Raw genomic sequence first — 19,924 nt, 5'->3', positions numbered from 1 at the left:
AAAAACTAATTTCCTTTTTTTTTTTTACGTTATTGTTTCTTTCTCCTTCTATCATAAGGTTCTGCAGTTAAGCTCCAACTCCATTTGTTGCAGCATCCTCTACTCCCCTGCACCCCCCACCACATACAAACATATTACATTTTAGTGTGGCCCTTCTGGGCTTCTAAGAGAAATATAATTTAGGAAGAGTGTCCCCACCATCTAGTACCAACATTATAGCATCCCATATCCCATAATGAGCAGCTAGAACTCTTATCACAAGTGTAAAAATCGTGGAAGTTCATATATCCTTTTTGGGGAATTCCCATCCACTGTTTATTGGACTCATTTAGTCTCAACATCTTTCTATCAAATATGCACTTAAATTCATGTGACATCACAGATGTCTAAGTATTCATGTACAAGAATAAGGTCATGTAAATCTTACACTGAAAATGGGAAAAAAATTAAAGAAATCAGCTTTAACCTTCTAACATCCCTATGGTGGGAAGGAAGGTAGAATGTCACCAGATGACGCCATATTTTTCCACATAAAGTGTTTATTTTTGGAGGACTATGTGGTCTGGTGTTTGGGAGGGCACTTCACCCCCACCAGGCCAACCATGGAGCTGGAAAGAGAGACAGCAGCAGGGGAGAAGCTGGCCGCTGCCTGCTCCGTCACTGCGCAGCCCAGAGCAGACCAGGGCCTGCTCTGCTTTCAAGGTGCATGACAGAGAGCTGGTACTCTTTCTGCCCATGGCATACCCCGAGAACCCACAGGACTTCTGTGGTGCCCAGGCCCTCTGCTCCTCCTGGGCCTGATCCATGTGTATCAATACACACACTCTCAGTCTCTCGAAAGCACAGCAGAGCCATTGGTATCTCATTTTGCTTTTGATTGGCATTTCCCTGATGACTAGTGATGTTTATTTTCTGCATATACTTTGTTGGCCATTTGCCTGTCTTCTTTGGAGAAATGTCTATTTAAGTTCTTTGCCCTTTTTAAATAAAGCAATTTGCTTTTCTGGTACTGAAAACAACAACAAAAAAGTGTGATATCTCCAGCTTTGTTCTTCTTGCTTGGGATTGCTTTAGCTATCCCTCTTTTTTTCTTGCGTAGGATTTAAGGATTGCTTTTTCTGTTTCTGTGCGAAATGCTATTGGAATTTTGATGAGGATTGTATTGAATCTGTAGATCACTTTAGGTAGTGTAGACATTTTGACAATAAGGATTTTCCTGATCCATGATCATGGGATACCTTTTCATTAATTTGTGACTTCTTCAAGTTTTTTGTCTTTTAATCTTTATACTTGAAATATAAGTGATTTACATACCACCTTTAAACTATTAGAGTAATCTGATTTTGACTGTATATTTACGTTTACCACTGAGTTTTGTACTTTCATATGTTTTCATGTTGTGAATTACCATCCTTACTTTTCAGCTTGAACAACTCTTTTTAGCATTTCTTTAAGGTACGTCTAGTGATGGTGAACTCCCTCAGCTTTTGTTGGTCTTGGAAAGTCTTTTTCCGTCCATTTCTGAAGGATAGTTTTGTTGGGTAAATTACTCTTGGTTGGTGTTTTTTTTTCTTCTTCTTTCTTTCAGCACTTGGAATACATCATTTCACTTTCTCTGCTGGTCTGAAAAATTTCTGCTAAGAAGTTCTGATCATAGCTTATAGAGGTTTATTTATTTATTTTTCTTTGTGAAGTAGATCCTGACTGCTAATATTCTAGGGCTATGGTAGTTAAATTTAACTAAGAGAAACTGCATTTAGACATTAGGTTGCATTTTAATATGCCTTTCTCATTAAATTTAAAGAAAGGAGGTAGATACAGCCTTCCCCAAACAATTATTTATACATTTGAAGACAGGTAGCTGGACCAGATTTTCTTTCAAAGCTAATTTGGTTTTCTAATTCAATGAGCATTTTCCTGTGAATAAGTGTTTCACTGAAGCCTAGGCTTATTTTCCAGTTTGCATAGCTAATCCTGTCAAGTGGATCTTAATTACCTTAGATGTCAAGAGCTAACCATTTCTTTTCTATACCTTGACTAGAAAATATTTCCAATGTACAATCATTAAAGGATTCCAAGAATTCTACATTTCTAAAGCTGTATTAGGTTTCTATTACTGTATAATAAATTACCAGAAACTTTGTGGCTTTAAAAAGCCCCACCCATTTAATATCCTACAGTTCTGTATGTCAAAAGTCTGTCAAGACATGGCTGGATTTTCTATTCTGGCTTAAGTAAAGTTGTCAGCTGATTGTATTCTTATGTGGAGCTTGGGGTCCTTTTCGAAACTCTTTTCTGTTGTTGGCAGAATTCAGTTCCTTGTGGTTTTAGGACTCAAGTCCTCATTTTCTTGTTCTCTGTCTTCCAGGGCTGCTCTCAGCTCCTAGAGGCACTATCATATTCTGGCTGCATGATTCCCTCCATCTCAGCAACTGAGAACCTCTCTCTCATGTTTTGAATCTCTTCAACTGCCTCTACTGCTATGAGCTAGACAAAACTCTCAGCTTTTAAATGTCTCATGTGATTAGGTTAGGCCCACCCAGATAATCTCGCTTTTGATTAACCCAGGGTCATTTTACAAGTAATCTTAATTAAATCTATGAATATCCCTCTTCCATAAAAAGTAACATAATCACAGGAGGGATATCTCATCATATTCATAGATTCTACTCAGACTCAAAGAGAGAAGATTATACATGGGCAAGGATCATTAGAGATCATCTTAGAATTTTGTCTACTACAAAAGACTAGGAATCTAGGCAAGTAATGTAGGTTTCTGAAGCTATCTGAGTAACTGTCTTATCTTCTGTTCTCAAACGAGCTTTCTTCCCAACTTCCCTGTTTCCATAAGTGTCATCCAAGTTTAGCAATAAGCTCCATTAACTAACCTTTCAAATATATTTTGTATTTATTCTTTGTACCATTATAATTTAGTTGTAATTATGTCATTCATATATTATTGCAGAAGTCTACTTTCTACTCTTTCCCAATCTGAACTCTCCCTTCCCTCTAGGACTGAATTCATCCTGAAAAACAATGGTTTTGGAGAATATTATACTACTTAAAAAACAATCAATAGGATCTCTTCTCTAGCATCAAAATAAGCCTTCATTGGAAACTTTGAGGGCCATCAGAAATATGGTCTTACCCATAAATATCCAACCTTATTTTGCTTTTCTATACAACCCGTACCCCCTATCTTTTGTTCTATCTAGGCAGATTTATCCACTTCCTCACAATACAGTGTTGTAATTCTTACCAATTGTATCCCTCTCTGAGATGATCCCATGTCTTGATTTCTTTTTTCCTCTTCCATCAAGGAAGGTAATGGATAATTTTAGTGCCTCCTCGAGACTTTTCTTTATTTCCGATTACATTCAGAGATATATGGTAGTCTTCTCTCCCTAATTAGATTATAGCCCATTTCCCTAATTACCTTATAAAGTATTCAAGAGTGGATATATTTGTATTTTATAATTTCATGCTGATATATTTGTCCCTCCAAATATACATGGCAACTACTTTCTCTTAATAGGAAATGATCAAGTCAAAGCAAAAAGCTGTTACTGAGAAATACGCTTCAACAAAATAGAATTACTTGAAGTGTCTGCTCTCCATTCATGAACATAATGGAAAATTGAAATACTAATATTAAATACTGTTGCCTCGGATATTTGAGTAAACTCTAACAAAATTGTCAATTACTTGGCCAGTTACAGCCATATTGTTTTAAAATTAATTATTCAAGTAGTCCTCTCAATTTTCTCTTCGCTTTTACCAAGAGAGATTCTGGAAGCAGTACACAAATTAAGCCCATATCTGAATTTACAGGGAAAATATCTGAAACTATATTTACAGCCAAGTTTGTAGTTTTCGAAGCAGTCTTGTGTTGAAGAAAGAAATGTCCTCAGCCATGGCTCATCTTCAATCTTTCTCCCATAAAACCTCTGTGTAGTTTTTGGCATCGTTGGTCACCAGTTTGTTCTTGAAATTCTCTTCTTCTCTGGCTTCTATAATACTGTTTTCTTCTGGATTTCTTCATATAACTCTGGCCACATCTTATTAGTCTCCATCCTTCTCCAGATATACCATTAAAAGAAGTTATCTTCAAGATTCTGTCCTTGATTTTACCTGTATATACTTTTTCATTTTTATTTTTGCCTAAAAAATTTTATTCATCACTGTGACTTTAACAATTACTCATATTTGAATGATTCAAAATTTAGGAACTGACCTTTTCTTGGCCCATATTTCTATCTCCAGTTGACTATTGTTAATTCCTGTATAGACATCCTGCCAGCCCCTTAAACTCAATAATAAGTCCCAAACTAAATCCGTAATATTTCATTTCTACTTTCTTTCTTATTTCTCAATTTGGTTAATGGCTTCACAATTCTTTTAGTCACACAATCTAGAAACTTTAAAAACATCTGCCACTCTTCCCCCCTTGTTTCACTACCCACTAACTACAATTTCTATATTTCCTTTCAAATTTGTCATTCTGCCTGCAATATCCTGCAATTTCCTGCCTGCAATTTCCACTGTAGAAATTGATCCATCTTTTAGGTCTAATTTTATTAAAACTCTCAGCCACCCTTCATACCCTCCATATTCATTTATCAATAAAAATTAGTCTGATATTCCTGGACTTCCATAGCATCATGTTTTTTTAACTTAACTTTCAGTATGATGATTTGTGTATACATTGGCATCCTTCCACTGCTAACAAGTTCCTTAAGGGAGAAAATCATGTCTGTCTCTATATTTAGCTCTGTGTCTTTAGCATGGTACATGCTCAATAAATGTGTCTTGAATTTTCTGTGCCCTTGCTTATATGACAATATGACTTTCTCAAAAAGCAATCTATTTTCCAATCTTTTACATTACCTGAAGTAACATTTTCTGTCAGGAAGCTTTTAAAATTTGATGAAATTATACTTTTTATATAGCTTTAAAATTCTCCACTGGGTTTACCAGACAAGGTTGATGATTTGCCTTTAAAATAGAAAAATCAATTCTTGATTAGATCAAACTTACGAGGTGGTCTCCTGATCATAAGTACTAGCGTGCTCTTCCCATAGTTTTGAAGTGAAGTAGTGTTTTATTTTGCAGTTTGTTTTGAATTAGTCTTAAATAAATCAAAGTCTTCACAAGTTCCCAAGAGAAACTAAATATATTTCAACAGTAATAAAGCTTCAGATGCTTTTAAAAATATTTTCTCTTAGAATTTAAGAATGAAGTTTATCTTATATGTATCCTAATACTCATTTTTTGATTTTCCATTGTGACATGACATTACTTCTGTTAAATATTTACATATAACTTTAAGGATTTTTATGTTCCTATTATCTATTTTATAGTCTTCTTTCATAACAGGAAAATATGTTATGTTTATAATATCTACTTTCCTAGCCATTATGTCAGGTGTCCATGATCATGGAATAGATTGTCTCTTCCTGTGGTACATATGGGGAGTTATGAAAATATTTTTCTTAGTAGAAAGTCTCCTGATGATATATCCCCTTTTAGATATGTTTGGGATGAAACTCAAACATATTCTTGTCCTTGTCCTTGGTTTATGTAAACATGTTGGCTTCATCAGTCACAAAATTTTATCAGAACCTTTATTTTTTATTTTTAGTTTTATTTTTTTAAAGATGGGTTCTTTCTTTGTTGCCCAGGCTGGAGTGCTGTAGTGTGATCATAGCTCACTGCAACCTCAAACTCCTGGCCTCAAGACAGCCTCTCACCTTGGCCTCTCAAAGTGTTGGGATTACAGGCGTGAGCCACTACACCCAGCCAGAACCTTTATTTTTAATCCAGTATATCAATTCATCCTATTTTAAAAATCAGATAAAATGTATTTTTGTCTTGCTCCTCCCACTTGATAATACCATAATTTTTTTTTCTTTTTCCAAACAACTTTAACAACAGGAAAAAGACACAACTTGATATGTTTAGTTACAAAATTCCACTTTGCCTTTCTTAAAGTCAAGATTGTGTATGGAGTATCATAGTTATCATTTTCTTTTTATTAAGTAAATAATAATGGATATAGTTCTTGCTGGCATTATCTTCACTTAATGGGCATTTATCTATAGCCATATCTTTATTATCACTTTCAATACTGAGTTTCTGGTAATATTTTATTACTGGGGTAAAGATTAGTAGAGTATATCTCATATATTTCACTCTCATGAATTGGTATGTACAAGGTAATTCACTAGGAAGAAATATTGGGCTGGTGACTTTGATAAGAGACACACAGGGTTAACATGTCCATTGGGTCCATCCAGCCTAATTTTGCACTGCACAGGCCTCTTCTTTGCTCTGTAAACACTGGAGGAAGCGACACAGAAAAGTGATTCCCAGTGCTGGGAGCCACTTGAAGTCCATTTGCGTCCTTGACTTTGCACAAGAAAGAATTCAGGAGCGAGCTGACAGTATAAAGTGAAAGCGAGATTTATTAGAAACTGTACAAAGTCAACTCAACAGACAGAGTAGAGGCTAATTCCCCTGCTTCCTGTTGCCCTTGTATTTAAGCAATGGCTTAATTATAGGCTAAACAAGGGGAAGGATATTCTTGGAAGGGGTGATGTTTTGTAGAATCAAGGTGACACCCTCTATTTCTCCACCATCTTGGTTCTAGCCCATTGGAACTTGCCCTGCCTCCATCCTGTTTTGATCAGGGTAATTTGAAACTTTGTTTTGAGAATTCCTGACTCAGGTAATGCTGCAGCAATGCCCAAAGCAATACCTAAGGCAATGCCTGCAGCAATGTCCAAAGCCATGCCCAAAGCAGTACCTAAAGCAGTACCTGCCAGTTCCCTGTCTCAGAAGTACCATCAGTTACAGTAGCATCTGATCCCGGTAGAGGGTAAGAGATGAGCATTTTCTACCTCAGGTTAAATAGATGAATTTATTCATCCAAATATTTGTTAAACAGCAATAATGTGCCAGTCATTGGTAATCAGTAATGAATGATATAGCCCATATCCTAAGGGCTGTGCAGTCTTTTAGGTATGATTTTTTTCTAACTCATGTATGTTACTCTACACTTTAAAACTGTGAAACACAAAAAAACTAAAATTATTCCTCCTGAGCAAAATTAACTATGCTTTATACCAATCAGCTACTTTTTTTAGTACATTTTTTTTATTTCAAAATATTGCGGGGGCACAACTGTTTTTGATTACATAGATTGCTTTGATAAAGCTTGAGTCAGAGTTGTAAGTGTGCCCATCACCTAGATAGTGTTCATTGTACCTGTTAGGTAGGTTTTCACCCATCCCCTCCCCCCTCTGCTTGATATCCACTGAGTTTTTCTTCCCTCTATGCCCATGTGTGCTTATCGGTTAGTTCCAATTTAATAGCAGGTACATGTGCTATTTGTTTTTCCATTTTTGAGATACTTCATCCAGGATAATGGTATCCAATTCCATCCAAATTGTTGCAAAAAGCGTTAGTTCATCCTTTTATATGGCTGAGTGGTATTCTATGGTATACATATACCACATTTTGTTAGTCCATTCAAGAATTGATGGGCATTTGGGTTGATTCCACATACTTGCAATTGTGCTGCAATAAACATTTGAATGCAAGTGTCTTTCTGATAAAATGACTTCTTTTCCTTTGGGTAGATAGCCAGTAGTGGGATTGCTGGATCAAATGGTAGGTCTCCTTTTAGTTCTTTGAGGAATCTCCATACTGTTTTCCATAAAGGTTGTACTAATTTGCAGTCCCACCAACAGTGTATATATAAGTGTTCCTTTCTGTCCGCATCCACGCCAGCATCTATTGCTTTTGGACTTTTTAATAAAAGCCATTCTAACTGGGGTAAGGTGATAGCCTATCACGAATAAGCTACTATTAAGTGCCTCTGAGTAAAACTGACATCACTCAGACATAGTTAGAGGAATTCAAGTTGTTAAAAGAGTTATCATATGGTCATTTCAGTTGTCACCTCTTATATCAAGATGCCTGGGGCTTGGGCACTGCAGAACTCAAGGGAACATTGTTTCCATAGATTAGGATGCTAGGGAAGTGTTCACATACTTTATAATCTGAGAGGCCAAATGCTACAACTCAGAGGGTACCTTTTTCAACCACCTGTTTTATGGCCTTTCAGGAACAAGAGTTACCAAGTTGTTTCTTCATTTCCATTTGTTCAGTGCTTTTTGAGCTGCTGGTGTGCTCAGGACACTTTTCTTAGGAATTGATAGAGACATACAAAGATAAATAATACATAAACATAGAGTTTAATAGCCATTGAAGTCTAATAATTTCCTTTATGGACTCTAGATCCCCGTGAAGGCACAAAGAAGATAGGTTAATAACTGCATCTCCTTTCTCAGGGATCCTATCCTATCTTAACAAATGTGTTCAGGTTGGCCAAGAACTGGCAGTGGGATTTATTTACCGAAAGCCATATGGAGAAGCTGTGCTCTTTCACTAGGTCACTTGGCAAACATTACCTTTGTGCTCTCTTGGTGCATCCTGATTTCAAGAGTAGCAGACCAGAAGGAACCCAAATCGCTTCCTTCCCCACTTCCTAAGGAGCAAGCTTGACTTTATCAGCTAGGCTGCAGGATTGAGTAAATTCACAGATTTCAGGATGAACTGGCTTGAAGACACAAATGGTGATTGCTTTTCTTACAGAGTTGCAGTGGCAAAATTGATAATTAAAACAAGCACAATGAAAAGTGTTGGCATTCTCTCATGGCCATCTGTGACTTCAGTGTGCTGGTACTTAGTGTTCAGAAGGGAATTGAGTGTTTAAACTGGCTCTCAGTTTTACAGTGATAAGTGAAAGAAAGCATTCTCCTGCTTTTGCCTGTTTGTTTTATTTTTTCCTCATAAACAGCATCATTGGAAATTATGATATTAAATCATTTTAAATTCCGTTGTCATGTCACATTTTATTTGATATATTTAGCACTCTGAAATATGAGACTGTATCATAATTTAATTGTAAAATTAAATTTGCTATCTCAGTTCATGTGTTCTTTTATTATAGTGGTAACCTTAAATGTTTCAATTTTAATAGGATTCAGATTTTTATTTTTCTGTGAGAAGCTATGAAACATGATATGAGTTGTTTTGGTTGAGTTCCAACATTTTAACATGAGTATTATAGAAAGAAATAAAAGTGATTTTTATTTCCTTTAAGATTTTATAATAATTGTGCAATATGAACATAAAGGAATATGACATTCATGACTGGAATCAAAGATTATAAACATTTTAGAACATGAGTAATAGTAATATATAAACACATAAAAGCATATTTATTATGTTGAATCATATGACATTGCTATTTTTGATAGTATAAAAAATGGTCACATTTTGGAAATTTTCGTTATCAAATTTGGCAATGAACTTATATTAGTTAGTTGATTCTGCACATGCCTGTTACCTAGTTTAATTAAAATTAAATTACATGGTAGTTAACCCTAAATGAGTCAACACTTTATGGATTGTCCAAACAAAATACCGATTCTTCTCTCTTTTGATTTAATGCCTGCTTTCAGGCTTACTACTCAGTTAGTCTATCTTAAGTGATTATAAATGAAATAAAACAATATCAACAAATTCAGATATTTAAAGTAAAAGTACTTAAAAAATCCAGAAGTTAGGATGAAGGAATGGTTAAGACTGAATTAAACCATGTCTTGAGGATTATCTGAATTTATTTACATGTGCTATTCCATCTCTAATTACCATATATAATAGAGTTTTGAATAGGCTCTAAAATAAGTATGTTTCCAACAGATGAGATCAAAATGATATTATATTTTTGAGAATTTCTGCAGATTTTTAGCTCAAGAGAAAAAGTGGTCTACTACAGGGCGAGTCCTTACTCAGTGTCAGTAGATGTAAATTCTGATCAGTTCCATCACTGGCAGCCTGTGTGACACAAGCAGGTGCCCTCATCTCTATGGAAGTGTCACCTTAAAGCCAACATCTTAGTGCACATATGAATGCACACTTTTTAAGCAACAAATCTGTGATTCCCAGGAGCCCATCCCAGAGGTTAGGAGCCATTGGATTAGAAAAGCTCTTTTAACCCTTCTTCGTCTCACATTCTAATTCCTATTAATCTAAGACGTATTAGCAACAATGGAGGGAAAGGAAACAACTGACTGGGAATTTGAAAACATGATAGAGAAGAGACTAACCACTCAAGCTGATAATTATGTATGAGTTCTTTCCATTTGACTGGTGGCCAGAAACCAGACAGAGTGGAATTGATGAGGGAGTGTGTCATGCTGGCGCTGGCTGCAGCCTGGAAGGAAAATAATCCAGATAATTGTTTAATTGGATACCACTTAAAAAGAGAAACTGGGACTCCCCAAGAAGCATGGTCCAGTGTAAACATCTTTTCAACCATATTGGTTAAATAAAAGCCCAAGGATGGCGCATGGATAGCCAGCATCCATGAGGTTCCATTTTCACTGCCACCCATCTTCCTTTCAATTGTACCCTGTCAGTCCTTGTCAGTCTCTGTCAGCTTTCCTCTTCAATGTTACATACTTCTGGATGATAATTTTCCAATACTATAGTGAAAAATGAAATCCTAGCTACAAGCATATTCAAGTGCTTGCTACGAGAGGCAGTGTAGTGCAATGGCTGTGACTAAGACTGTCATGAGTCAGCCTGGGCTTGAACCATTTTATATCACTTCTACCTTAGATTTTATATAACTTGCAAAGTCTGTATTATAAGTTAGGTTAGCTTATTTAAACATTCTGTGACTCAGTTTCTGCACCTGCAAATTGAGTGGTAGTATTGAGATCGTAGTAAACATTACATGAGTTAATTTTTGTAAAGTGCTTATGTCGGTGCCTGGCATATTATAAGTGCTATATGGCTGTAATGGTAATTGGCTATTATCACTATTTCCTTCTCATTTTCACATAAAAGTGACTGTTTTTTATATAACCTAACTGAGTCATGGCTATTTCAAACTGGCGGTTTTGACTGAATTATCACAGCATGGTAAAGTCTGTCAATTTGATAAGAAGTGACTGAGAAAAACAAACTGCATGTAATGCATTTGCTTTTGCAGCTATATCTATATAAGATACTAGCATAATTTTGGAGATGGTATGACCAATTAATGTATTTCAGTCCTCCTTTTCTTTCCTTTTTTCCATTCTCTTGAGATTTTATTTTTGGAGCTTTTTCTCTGAGCTGTATGCATTCATATTTAATGATTGCCATTTTTATTCCTTTTGTAGAATTAAATATTAATATATCAGGCAGAATACCTCCTTTAATTTCCCTTTGGAGTCATAAAATATTACTCAAAACTTTTTCCTGAGATCTGTAGCAATACCCTTCCTCAAAACAGAAGTACATAATAAAGTCAGGAAAACATTTATGAAGAGCTCTTAGAAAGAGTATTATATAACGGGTAAATTAAAAGTGTCAAATAAAGTAATTCCAAGAAGTGAATCGGTGCTGATATGGTCTCAGGACACTCTAACATAAAAAATGTTATGATAAATTCTAATTACCAAGGTACTTACCGAATTATAACAAAACGTTTCAATGATTAATTTTAATTACTTTATTCAAAATGAGATTATTAGCATAAATAAGAGTGACTCCTTTTTTCCAGCTTTATTGAGAAATTATTGACAAATAAAAACTGTATATGTTTAAGATGTACAACATGATTGTTGTTTGTTTGAGATCTTTTGTTTTTCTTAAGGTATGCAGTTATTACAGAATGCCCTCTTAGAGCTGTACTTGCTACATCAAATCAGTTTTTGTATGTTGTATTTCCATTTTTGTTTGTCTCAAGATATTTTTTGATTTCCCTTTTGATTTCTTCTTTGATTTATTGGTTGTTTAGGACTATGCTGTTTAATTTTCATATGTTGGTGAATTTTCCAAAATTTCTCCTGTTATTGATTTCTAGTTTCATATCATTGTGATCAGAAAAGATCCTTGGAATGATTTCAGTCTTCTTAAATGCTCAGCTAATTTTTCTGACTTTTTATAGAGTTGGGGTCTTGCTCTTGCTCAGGCTAGTCTTGAACTCCTGATCTCAAGCAATCCTCCTGCCTTGGCCTCCCAAAGTGCTAGGATTACAGGTATGTGCCACCATGCCTTGCCTGATTTTCTTTTCATATTAAGTTAAGAAATTTCATCTTTTTACTTTAAAAGATAGTACTTTATGGCTTCTATTTGGCATATTCAAATTGCCAGCATCACTACTCTGTGTTTGGGGCCATTATTAAGTAAAATAAGACTCACTTGAACACAACCTGCAATACTGTGACAATCGATCTGATAACTGAGATGGCTACTAAGTGACTAACTGGTGGGTAACATATACAGTGTGGAAATGTTGGACAAAGGGATAATTCACATCCTGGGCAGGGCTGAGTCGGACAACATGGGATTTTATTATTCTACTCAGAATAGAACACAATTTAAAACATAAATTGTTTATTTCTGGAATTTTCCATTTAATATTTTTGAGGCACGGTTACTGTAGGCAACTGAAGCCATGGAAAGTGAAACCACAGATAAAGGAGTACTACTGTAATGCATCTTGGAAAAATCTTCTTTGAATTGATCCTGCTTTAGATTCTTTAAGCTTCGTGAATCTGAATGTTCATATCTGTCCCAATATTTGAGAGATTTTCAGCCATTATTTCTTTTAAGAAGCTTTCTGTTCCTTTCTTTCTCTCTACTCCTATGTCTTCCATAATTTGTGTATTTGTTATCTTGATGGTGTCCATAGGTTATTATGCTTTCTTCACTCATTTTTATTCCCTTTTGTTGTTTCTCTGATTGGCTAATTTCAAGTGGCTTGTGTTTGAGTTTGCTAATTCTTTCTTCGGCATGATCAAGTACGCTACTGAAGCTCTCTCTTGAATTTTTCAGTTCTATTATTGTATTCAATCCAGGATTTCTGTTTGGTTCTCCTTATGATTTCTATTTCTTATTAAACTTCTAATTTTATTCATGCATTGTTTTTCTGATCGCATTTAGTTGTCTATTTCCTCTTTTATCTCATTGATCTTCTTTAAGATTATTGTTTAGAATTCTTTGTCAGGCAATTCATACACCTCCATTTCTTTGAGGTTGTTACTGGAGCTTATTCCTTTCTTTTTTTGGTGTCATGTTTGCTTGATTATTTGTTATGCGTGTAGCTTTGTGTTTGTGTCTTTGCATTTGAAGGAATAAACACCTTTTGCAATCTTTACATATTGGTTTTGGCAGATAATAGACCTTCTATTGGGTTCCCAAACTGATAGGATTACTTCTGGAATCACAGTCAATTGGGGTTTTAACTGGGTCATGTAGCTGCTGCTGGGTCTGCAGTGAGGTCTGCAATTGAAGGTCCTCTTACCAGGAGCAGAGTGCATATATATATTCTGTCTGGTCCCAGGATGGATTGGACTGCATTCAGGCTTTTGGGCAGTAGAGCTGGCACTGGGACAACGGTCTGCTTCAGGGTCCACAGTTGGGTCTACAGATAATAGGCCTGTTACCAGGTACACTGGTGGGTGTCTCTCACTCTAGGTTCTTGGGAGGGCTCCCAGTGTGTCACAAGGTAGGTCCCTGGGCAGGCAGAACTGGTCCTGGACCATGGCTTAGAAGGGCTGGAATTGAGTCACAGGGCTGCTTCAGGGTTCACAGCTAGTTCAAGGTTTTAAGCCTCTCTCCATGGTCACAGAGAGATGTGCCTCCTGCTGGGTTCCTGGGTAGACAGGACTATCCCTGTCTGTGGCAGAACAGGGCTGGAGCTGGGTCATAGGTCTACCTTAGGATTTTCATGTGACCAGAGGTCACCTGGCTTGTCTCTGAGGGCATGCATAAACATGTTTTCTATAAGGTCTCTTGATGGGCAAAACTGCTCTCAAACCACAGCTAAGAGGAGCTGAAACTAAGATACAGGGCTTTTTCAGGATCTTCAGTGGGATCAAGGTTGGTGAGCCTGCTTTTCGGGGCATGAATGAACATATCTCCTGGCAGGTCCCTGTGTGGGCAGGAATGTTCTCAGACCACAGCTGAGAAGGGCTGGAGATAAATTATAGGGTCTCCTTTAGGATCCACCATTGGAACTGAGACCTGCAGTCCTGTCACACAAGGTGTGGGTAGGCATGACTCTTCCCATATCCTTTAGTGGATGGTTCTGGTGGTAGGATCAAGGCCAAATGGGGTTGTAGCCAAGTTCATGGGGGGCGGGTGAGGCAGTTTCTGGGTCCAGGAGCACAGTTTACAAGCCTTCCAACTGGGTACAGGCTTGTCCTCTCAAAACAGCCTTGCTCAGTCTTCAGATCTTCCTGGGTTTTGCATCTTCCTACCTGAATCCCAAAGCTCCCACAAAGGCACTTTTGTCCATGCATGGCTACCAAATTCTTATTGCTATGGGAGGATATGAGTGGGGTACCTTCTATTCTGCTATCTTGTTGGTGTTACTCCTAGAATAGCTGCTTTATAAATGTTGTTATAGAAAAGATTCCTAATTGGTCAGGAGACACTTATTCCAAACTCCTAGACTTTTACACCTAAAAATGTGCCCATGTATGAGTATTTAAGTTTATATATTTGTGGTATAAGTTTATGGTATAAGTTTATATATTTAGACCAGCAAAATAACATTAGAGTATTCATTCCTATGTAATCAACTTCGCTCACTGATGGCATTTCCAGGTGAAAATACAGTAATGATATTAAAAATATTAACCTGTAGACCACAGGCTCTGACCAGTAGAATGGACAATGGCCACAGAACTGGAATGAGGTGCTAGAGTACCCTTGCTTCACCAGAGGTTAACCATGCAGTGCTGGATAACAGGGAGGTGGGAGGGAGGTTCCGTGAAGGAGGCTGGGAAGGCAAATACAGGTGAACTTGAGGAAACTAGGACCCCAACTATTTACTAACCTGTTGAGCCACATGAGTGTGACCTGTGGAAGTGTATATATCCATAGCATCCTTGTGGGAAACACATTTGAAAAGCCAAACGTGATGAGAAAATGCCCTTATTACCAAAAGGAACTTTGAAAAAGAGTTAATATTTATTGGTTTTTCATGGAGATTGTTATATTCCTTGTTGAAAAAAGAAATTGTGGTAATTTCATTCAGATTTGATTAAAGTTTCTCAAACTCAAAAAACAAAAACAAATTGACTTAATCTGGAGAAAATTTTGCTTAAATTCCACTGTGCTTTGTGTTTGATTATATAATATTTGCAATTTCTATCTGTTGAGCTGTAATAATTAGATAGGATTTATCCTACTTGTTTAATTCACTTTAATTTCTATGTTCAAAGGTATTCTAAACAATAGCAGAAGACAATGTGTACTTTATGTAATATTTTAGAGTTAATGAGTCAATTCCTTTGAGAGTTTGTAATTTTAATAAAATAAATGAGTTTTAATAGAAATGTGTATTTTCCAAAATTTAAAAAAATAATGTATCTTTTCTATTCATGAGGAGAAAAAACACAAGGAGGATTTCATTCTATTCATTATATCAAAGTATAACTTGCTCCAAATAAGTTTTAAATAGGAAACCCAAAATTTTGGTTTAGAAATTTATACTTTGTACAACTGAAAAGAGACATCAGGAAGATTCATATTATTCTTTTATGGGTGCCGATTATTATAAGACATTAGAGACCAAAAACAGTTTGTTAATTGACAAAATGTGTAAGTGTTCTTCTATGGTGTTATTTCATCTCCATATTTTTTCTTCTGTTTTCCTTTATTTTCTTTTTTTCTTATGTTTCTTTTTTCTGATCAAATTTATTTCAAAATAATTGTGTGTTTTTTTCTTTTTAAAATTCAAAACAATATCCAGATACCAATATAGCCCTGAAAGCAGAGACTGAACCACATTATGGAACAATTCTCTGGCAGATTAAATTTCTATGACCCACATTTCCAATCTACTTTAAATGTCAATATTAAAGACTAACTTAAGTATTTTTTATTTTTATAAAAAACCTTAATTTCAACAAACTCTCATTGAACTCCATTTGCATATAAGTATGCAAGATTTTATGGGAGCTACAAAGATTTATAAGGGAAAACCTCAGCCTTCTAGTATCTTATAACAGGTAATGGATAAACTGACATGGAGACAGGTCAGTAGACAATGAGCCATCTAAGATATGTGTGCTGTGAGAACAGACTACATTTTTGGCATTTAGAGATGCTTCCTTTATGGAGCTTGTCAGGCCATGAGGATGGTGATGAGTCTGGTCTAACTATGCCTCTCTGGAATCCAAAGACTTGCTTACCTATTCACCATCCACGTTATGCTCTTACATATGCGTGCCCACTACCTTCAGTAAACAATGTACATGTAATTAGAGCTGCACACCAATGTTTTCTTTGGGACACTTATTGCACTAGCCAATGTCATTTGTAATATTTTTGTTGTTAAATATTTGTTCCATAATCATTATCTTAATGTTTTTTAGGGAAAATCTTGGAAGAGATGCAATTATAACTTTTTCTAATTGCTTTTGAAAGAAAACCACCTAATTTCTTTCTTTTTTTTTCTTTTTCATCATCTTTTTGGTGAATATACCTTAGGGTAGGTACTTGGCAAAGGGCAGACATTTAATATAGCACAGATAACATGCACTCTCCAGTGTGTTTATTATTATGTCCAATGTTCTTCAATGAGTGTCTTATTCCTTGCAGGACAGTTCTTTTTACTCTGACTTCTGTGGTTGTACTTGTCATTACAACTGACTGGATCAGCTGGGACAAGCTGAATCGGGGATTTTTGCCCAGTGATGAAGTTTCCAGAGCATTCCTTGCTTCTTTCATTTTGGTCTTTGACCTCCTTATTGTGATGCAGGTAAGCGTCTTTGTATTTCCCTCCTCTCACTGAAGCTGCTGTATGTTCTGTTCTCAGCATAACAGACACCATATAGCAACAGTCTCCATAAAGCTAGAGAAGTGCATAGTTTCCTTTTGCTATTAATGGGGCCTTCTCTGTTTATATTTATAGCAATTATACTGGGAGGAAAAGCCAAATGGACTTTTATGAGAGAGACACCAAAAATTTATTTTATGAACACTGCAAGTTGGGCCCCTAGAAAACATACAGCATGTTGGTATTTTCTGCCAAGGCTTGGGGTCGGGGGGAAACACAAAAAACAAAACCGAAAAAACCCCCTGTCATTTAGTAAATGGAAAGCTGCAGACATGAGGATGATATAAAGCCAGCAAGGCAGGGAAAAGCAATTGTCAAAGCAACTCGGGGTTTTATAGCTGTTGAAATGGAGTGATGTAAAAATGCTCTTTCTGGTTATGGAAATTATCACTTTCTTTCAGTATTCACCAGAGATCAATCCATTTTCATGTAAACAATATTTCTGCCCTGCTTAGCAACAGATTTTTTACACAATAGCATCATGCTAATCAGTGTTATTCATGTAATCTTCTGGTGTGAATGTTTGGGGTTTTAGGAATACGCCTTTGAATGGGGCAGAAAGAGACATTAGCTATTTCTTGGCACTTTATCTTGCTCATTAAATGTCCATCCATTTGCTAGACATTTTCTTATTGCTTTTGGAAGGCAATTTTGGTTTTTCTCCTCCTGAGGTATTATAAGTTACCAGAACAAAGGCTACCATTGCTGAAGGGAAAGGAAACTCTATTGTATTCTGAATTTATGTGAAATTACGCAGGATAGCAGATTGCGTTTCTCATTTCTGGAGGCAAAGAGAGGCCTTCATAAGAGATATATTGTGTTTTATCAAAAGATAACAGTAGTTTATTCATTGTTTTTTTAAATTTGTTAAATAATATATCCTGAGCCTTAGATTTAAGATGGTTCTTAGAATATATTACTGTTTTAATGGATGATATTTTAAAATACATTATAGTTTTTAAAAATTATATGAAGACATAAGATTGAATATTTTATCTCGTCTAAAAATTGATGCATTTCCTTTTTATTTCCTGGGAGACAGTTTTGCACAATGGGGAAAGTTGGATTCTGAGCCCAGGTTGAGTCCTATGGGCCAGTTTCAGATCTGCCTCCTCTGAATATCCACGGAATTGAGTTCTTAGCACTTATGCATTAATGTACCATGAATTACTTGTATAAAGGCCATTTTTATCTTCTTCCATCTCCTAATAACATAGTTCCTAATGTAAAATGTCCACTTTGCCAAGTAGCCTATTGGTACCCCTCTGAACCCATCTTGAAATCAAAGATGATAGTAGCCAAGCAGACTATTGTCTCTTTGAATTTGCTTAAATTTGTATATGTGAGAGCATAAATCCCCTGATTGCCCATTACCATCCTCTGCCTTCTACCCTATTTATGTAAATTTTAAGTACTCTTCTAATGAGTTCACAAGAATCAGAGACTACAAGTGGGAAAATATAACATTGTAATTTACAGATATTATGGATTCACTCAAAAAGTACTTAATAAAGACAGATGGAAGAAAGGAAGGGAGAGCCATGATTTACATGGGCAGAGTCAGCAGAACTGGAAAGGGAAAGACGTTTTAGATGAAAAAATGGCATAAAAATGTAAAGTGTCAGTAAAGTGGTGAAATGCTGAGAGAGTAGCTACAGCACAAATTGACTAAAGATAGAAAGTTTATGCTAGGGAATATATCAGTCTGCATCATTTTGGCTACAAGTCACAATAACTCTGCCAAGCTAATTTAATCAAAGGGGGGATGTATTACTGTGTTATAGGGATGTCCTACCCACTTGAAGAGGAGGGATACAGTTGCACCTAGGGACACATGAGAACAGGGACCAAGGAATAACAAGAAATTCAGACCTAGTCTTCATTCTCCCTCTCTCATCTTTTTCTTTCCACGTCTGCTTTCTTTCTTTCTTCCTTTTTTTTTCTTATTACAAAGCAACCTTTTCCATATGGAATAAAATGGCCACTGCCAACATCTCAAAGGGTGAGCACCTGTCAGGCCTGATTCCACATTCCCTGGGAAGGGATAGCAAGGACCGCATTGACCTGTGCCCATCACTGAACTGACCAGCCCACTGTGGGAGGCTGTGGGGGTGGGGCAGTCCCAAAGAAAAGGGGAGAGATGTTGGGCCTCAAAAGCCAAATTAGTAGGTGTCTAATATAAAGGGGAGTCAAAAATGAGCCCCCAAATGTAGGTTTCTTAGTTCCTTTTTTTCTCTCTCCCCCAACACTAAGTCAACCAGGTAGGCCTACAGATTCATCTTTCTCTATGCCTCTTGTATCCTAATCTTTCCTTCTCATTTCTTTGCCACCATTCCAGTCCTAACTCTCCTCTGTACTATTGTAAAGTCATCTCCTATGGAACCTTCTGCCTCTAGACGTTCCTTGTACCATATGTCCTATCCAGCTCGCCCTCATAACCTTCCAATCAGAAGTGCCATGTTGTACACATCACTTCTCAGCCCCAAATATTATCAGTGACTCCTCCAAGAGCTCTCTGAGGCTTTTCTAATGGTAGGAAAATTTCAGTTACACTCTAGAAAGGTATTGTAATGTTTGGTTAAAAAAAAAGAAACCACCAGAATTTGGTACTATTTCTATAAAGATTTTATTTTTACAAAATTAGTAGGCCAATTCTGAATACATTTAGAGAAAGTATAAATATTCATTTTGTGAATATTCATGAGATAGGATTTTTCAAGATTTATTGTTTAAAGTATTTGTTGTATCACATTTTTCTGTGATTTTAGTAAAGTCACTAGGACTAAGACATACACAGATGCTGGCAAAATGTACCGTGGCTCACACAAATCACACATACTATAGGACATGAGGAGAAAATTGTAAAGAAAACTTCCTTCTGAGGAAAATCTTATCTCAAATTCTATTTGATGTTTGTAATTATGTCATTTGATTTAAATATATGTATATATATATCCCTTTATTTCATTGAATAAATATTGATCTGCAGTATGTCCTACCCACCTTCCT

The 19,924-nt window shown here is 36.2% G+C and overlaps 1 protein-coding gene across 4 annotated transcripts in view; it reads left to right on the top strand.

Moving 5' to 3' along the window:
* TMEM117 (transmembrane protein 117) overlaps positions 1 to 19,924 on the top strand; it is a 561,715-nt gene that overhangs the window by 464,548 nt on the left and 77,243 nt on the right. For all 4 annotated transcript variants that reach the window (XM_012638408.1, XM_012638409.1, XM_012638410.1 and 1 more), the window contains one exon: positions 16,678 to 16,837. In XM_012638408.1, coding sequence (XP_012493862.1) covers positions 16,678 to 16,837 — 160 coding nt within the window. The remainder of the gene's footprint in view (positions 1 to 16,677; positions 16,838 to 19,924) is intronic.

This window comes from Propithecus coquereli, unplaced genomic scaffold, assembly GCF_000956105.1.
Source record: "Propithecus coquereli isolate 6110/MARCELLA unplaced genomic scaffold, Pcoq_1.0 Scaffold13, whole genome shotgun sequence".
In the NCBI taxonomy this organism is placed as follows: Eukaryota; Metazoa; Chordata; class Mammalia; order Primates; family Indriidae; genus Propithecus; species Propithecus coquereli.
This window is presented reverse-complemented; position numbering and strand designations above follow the sequence as displayed.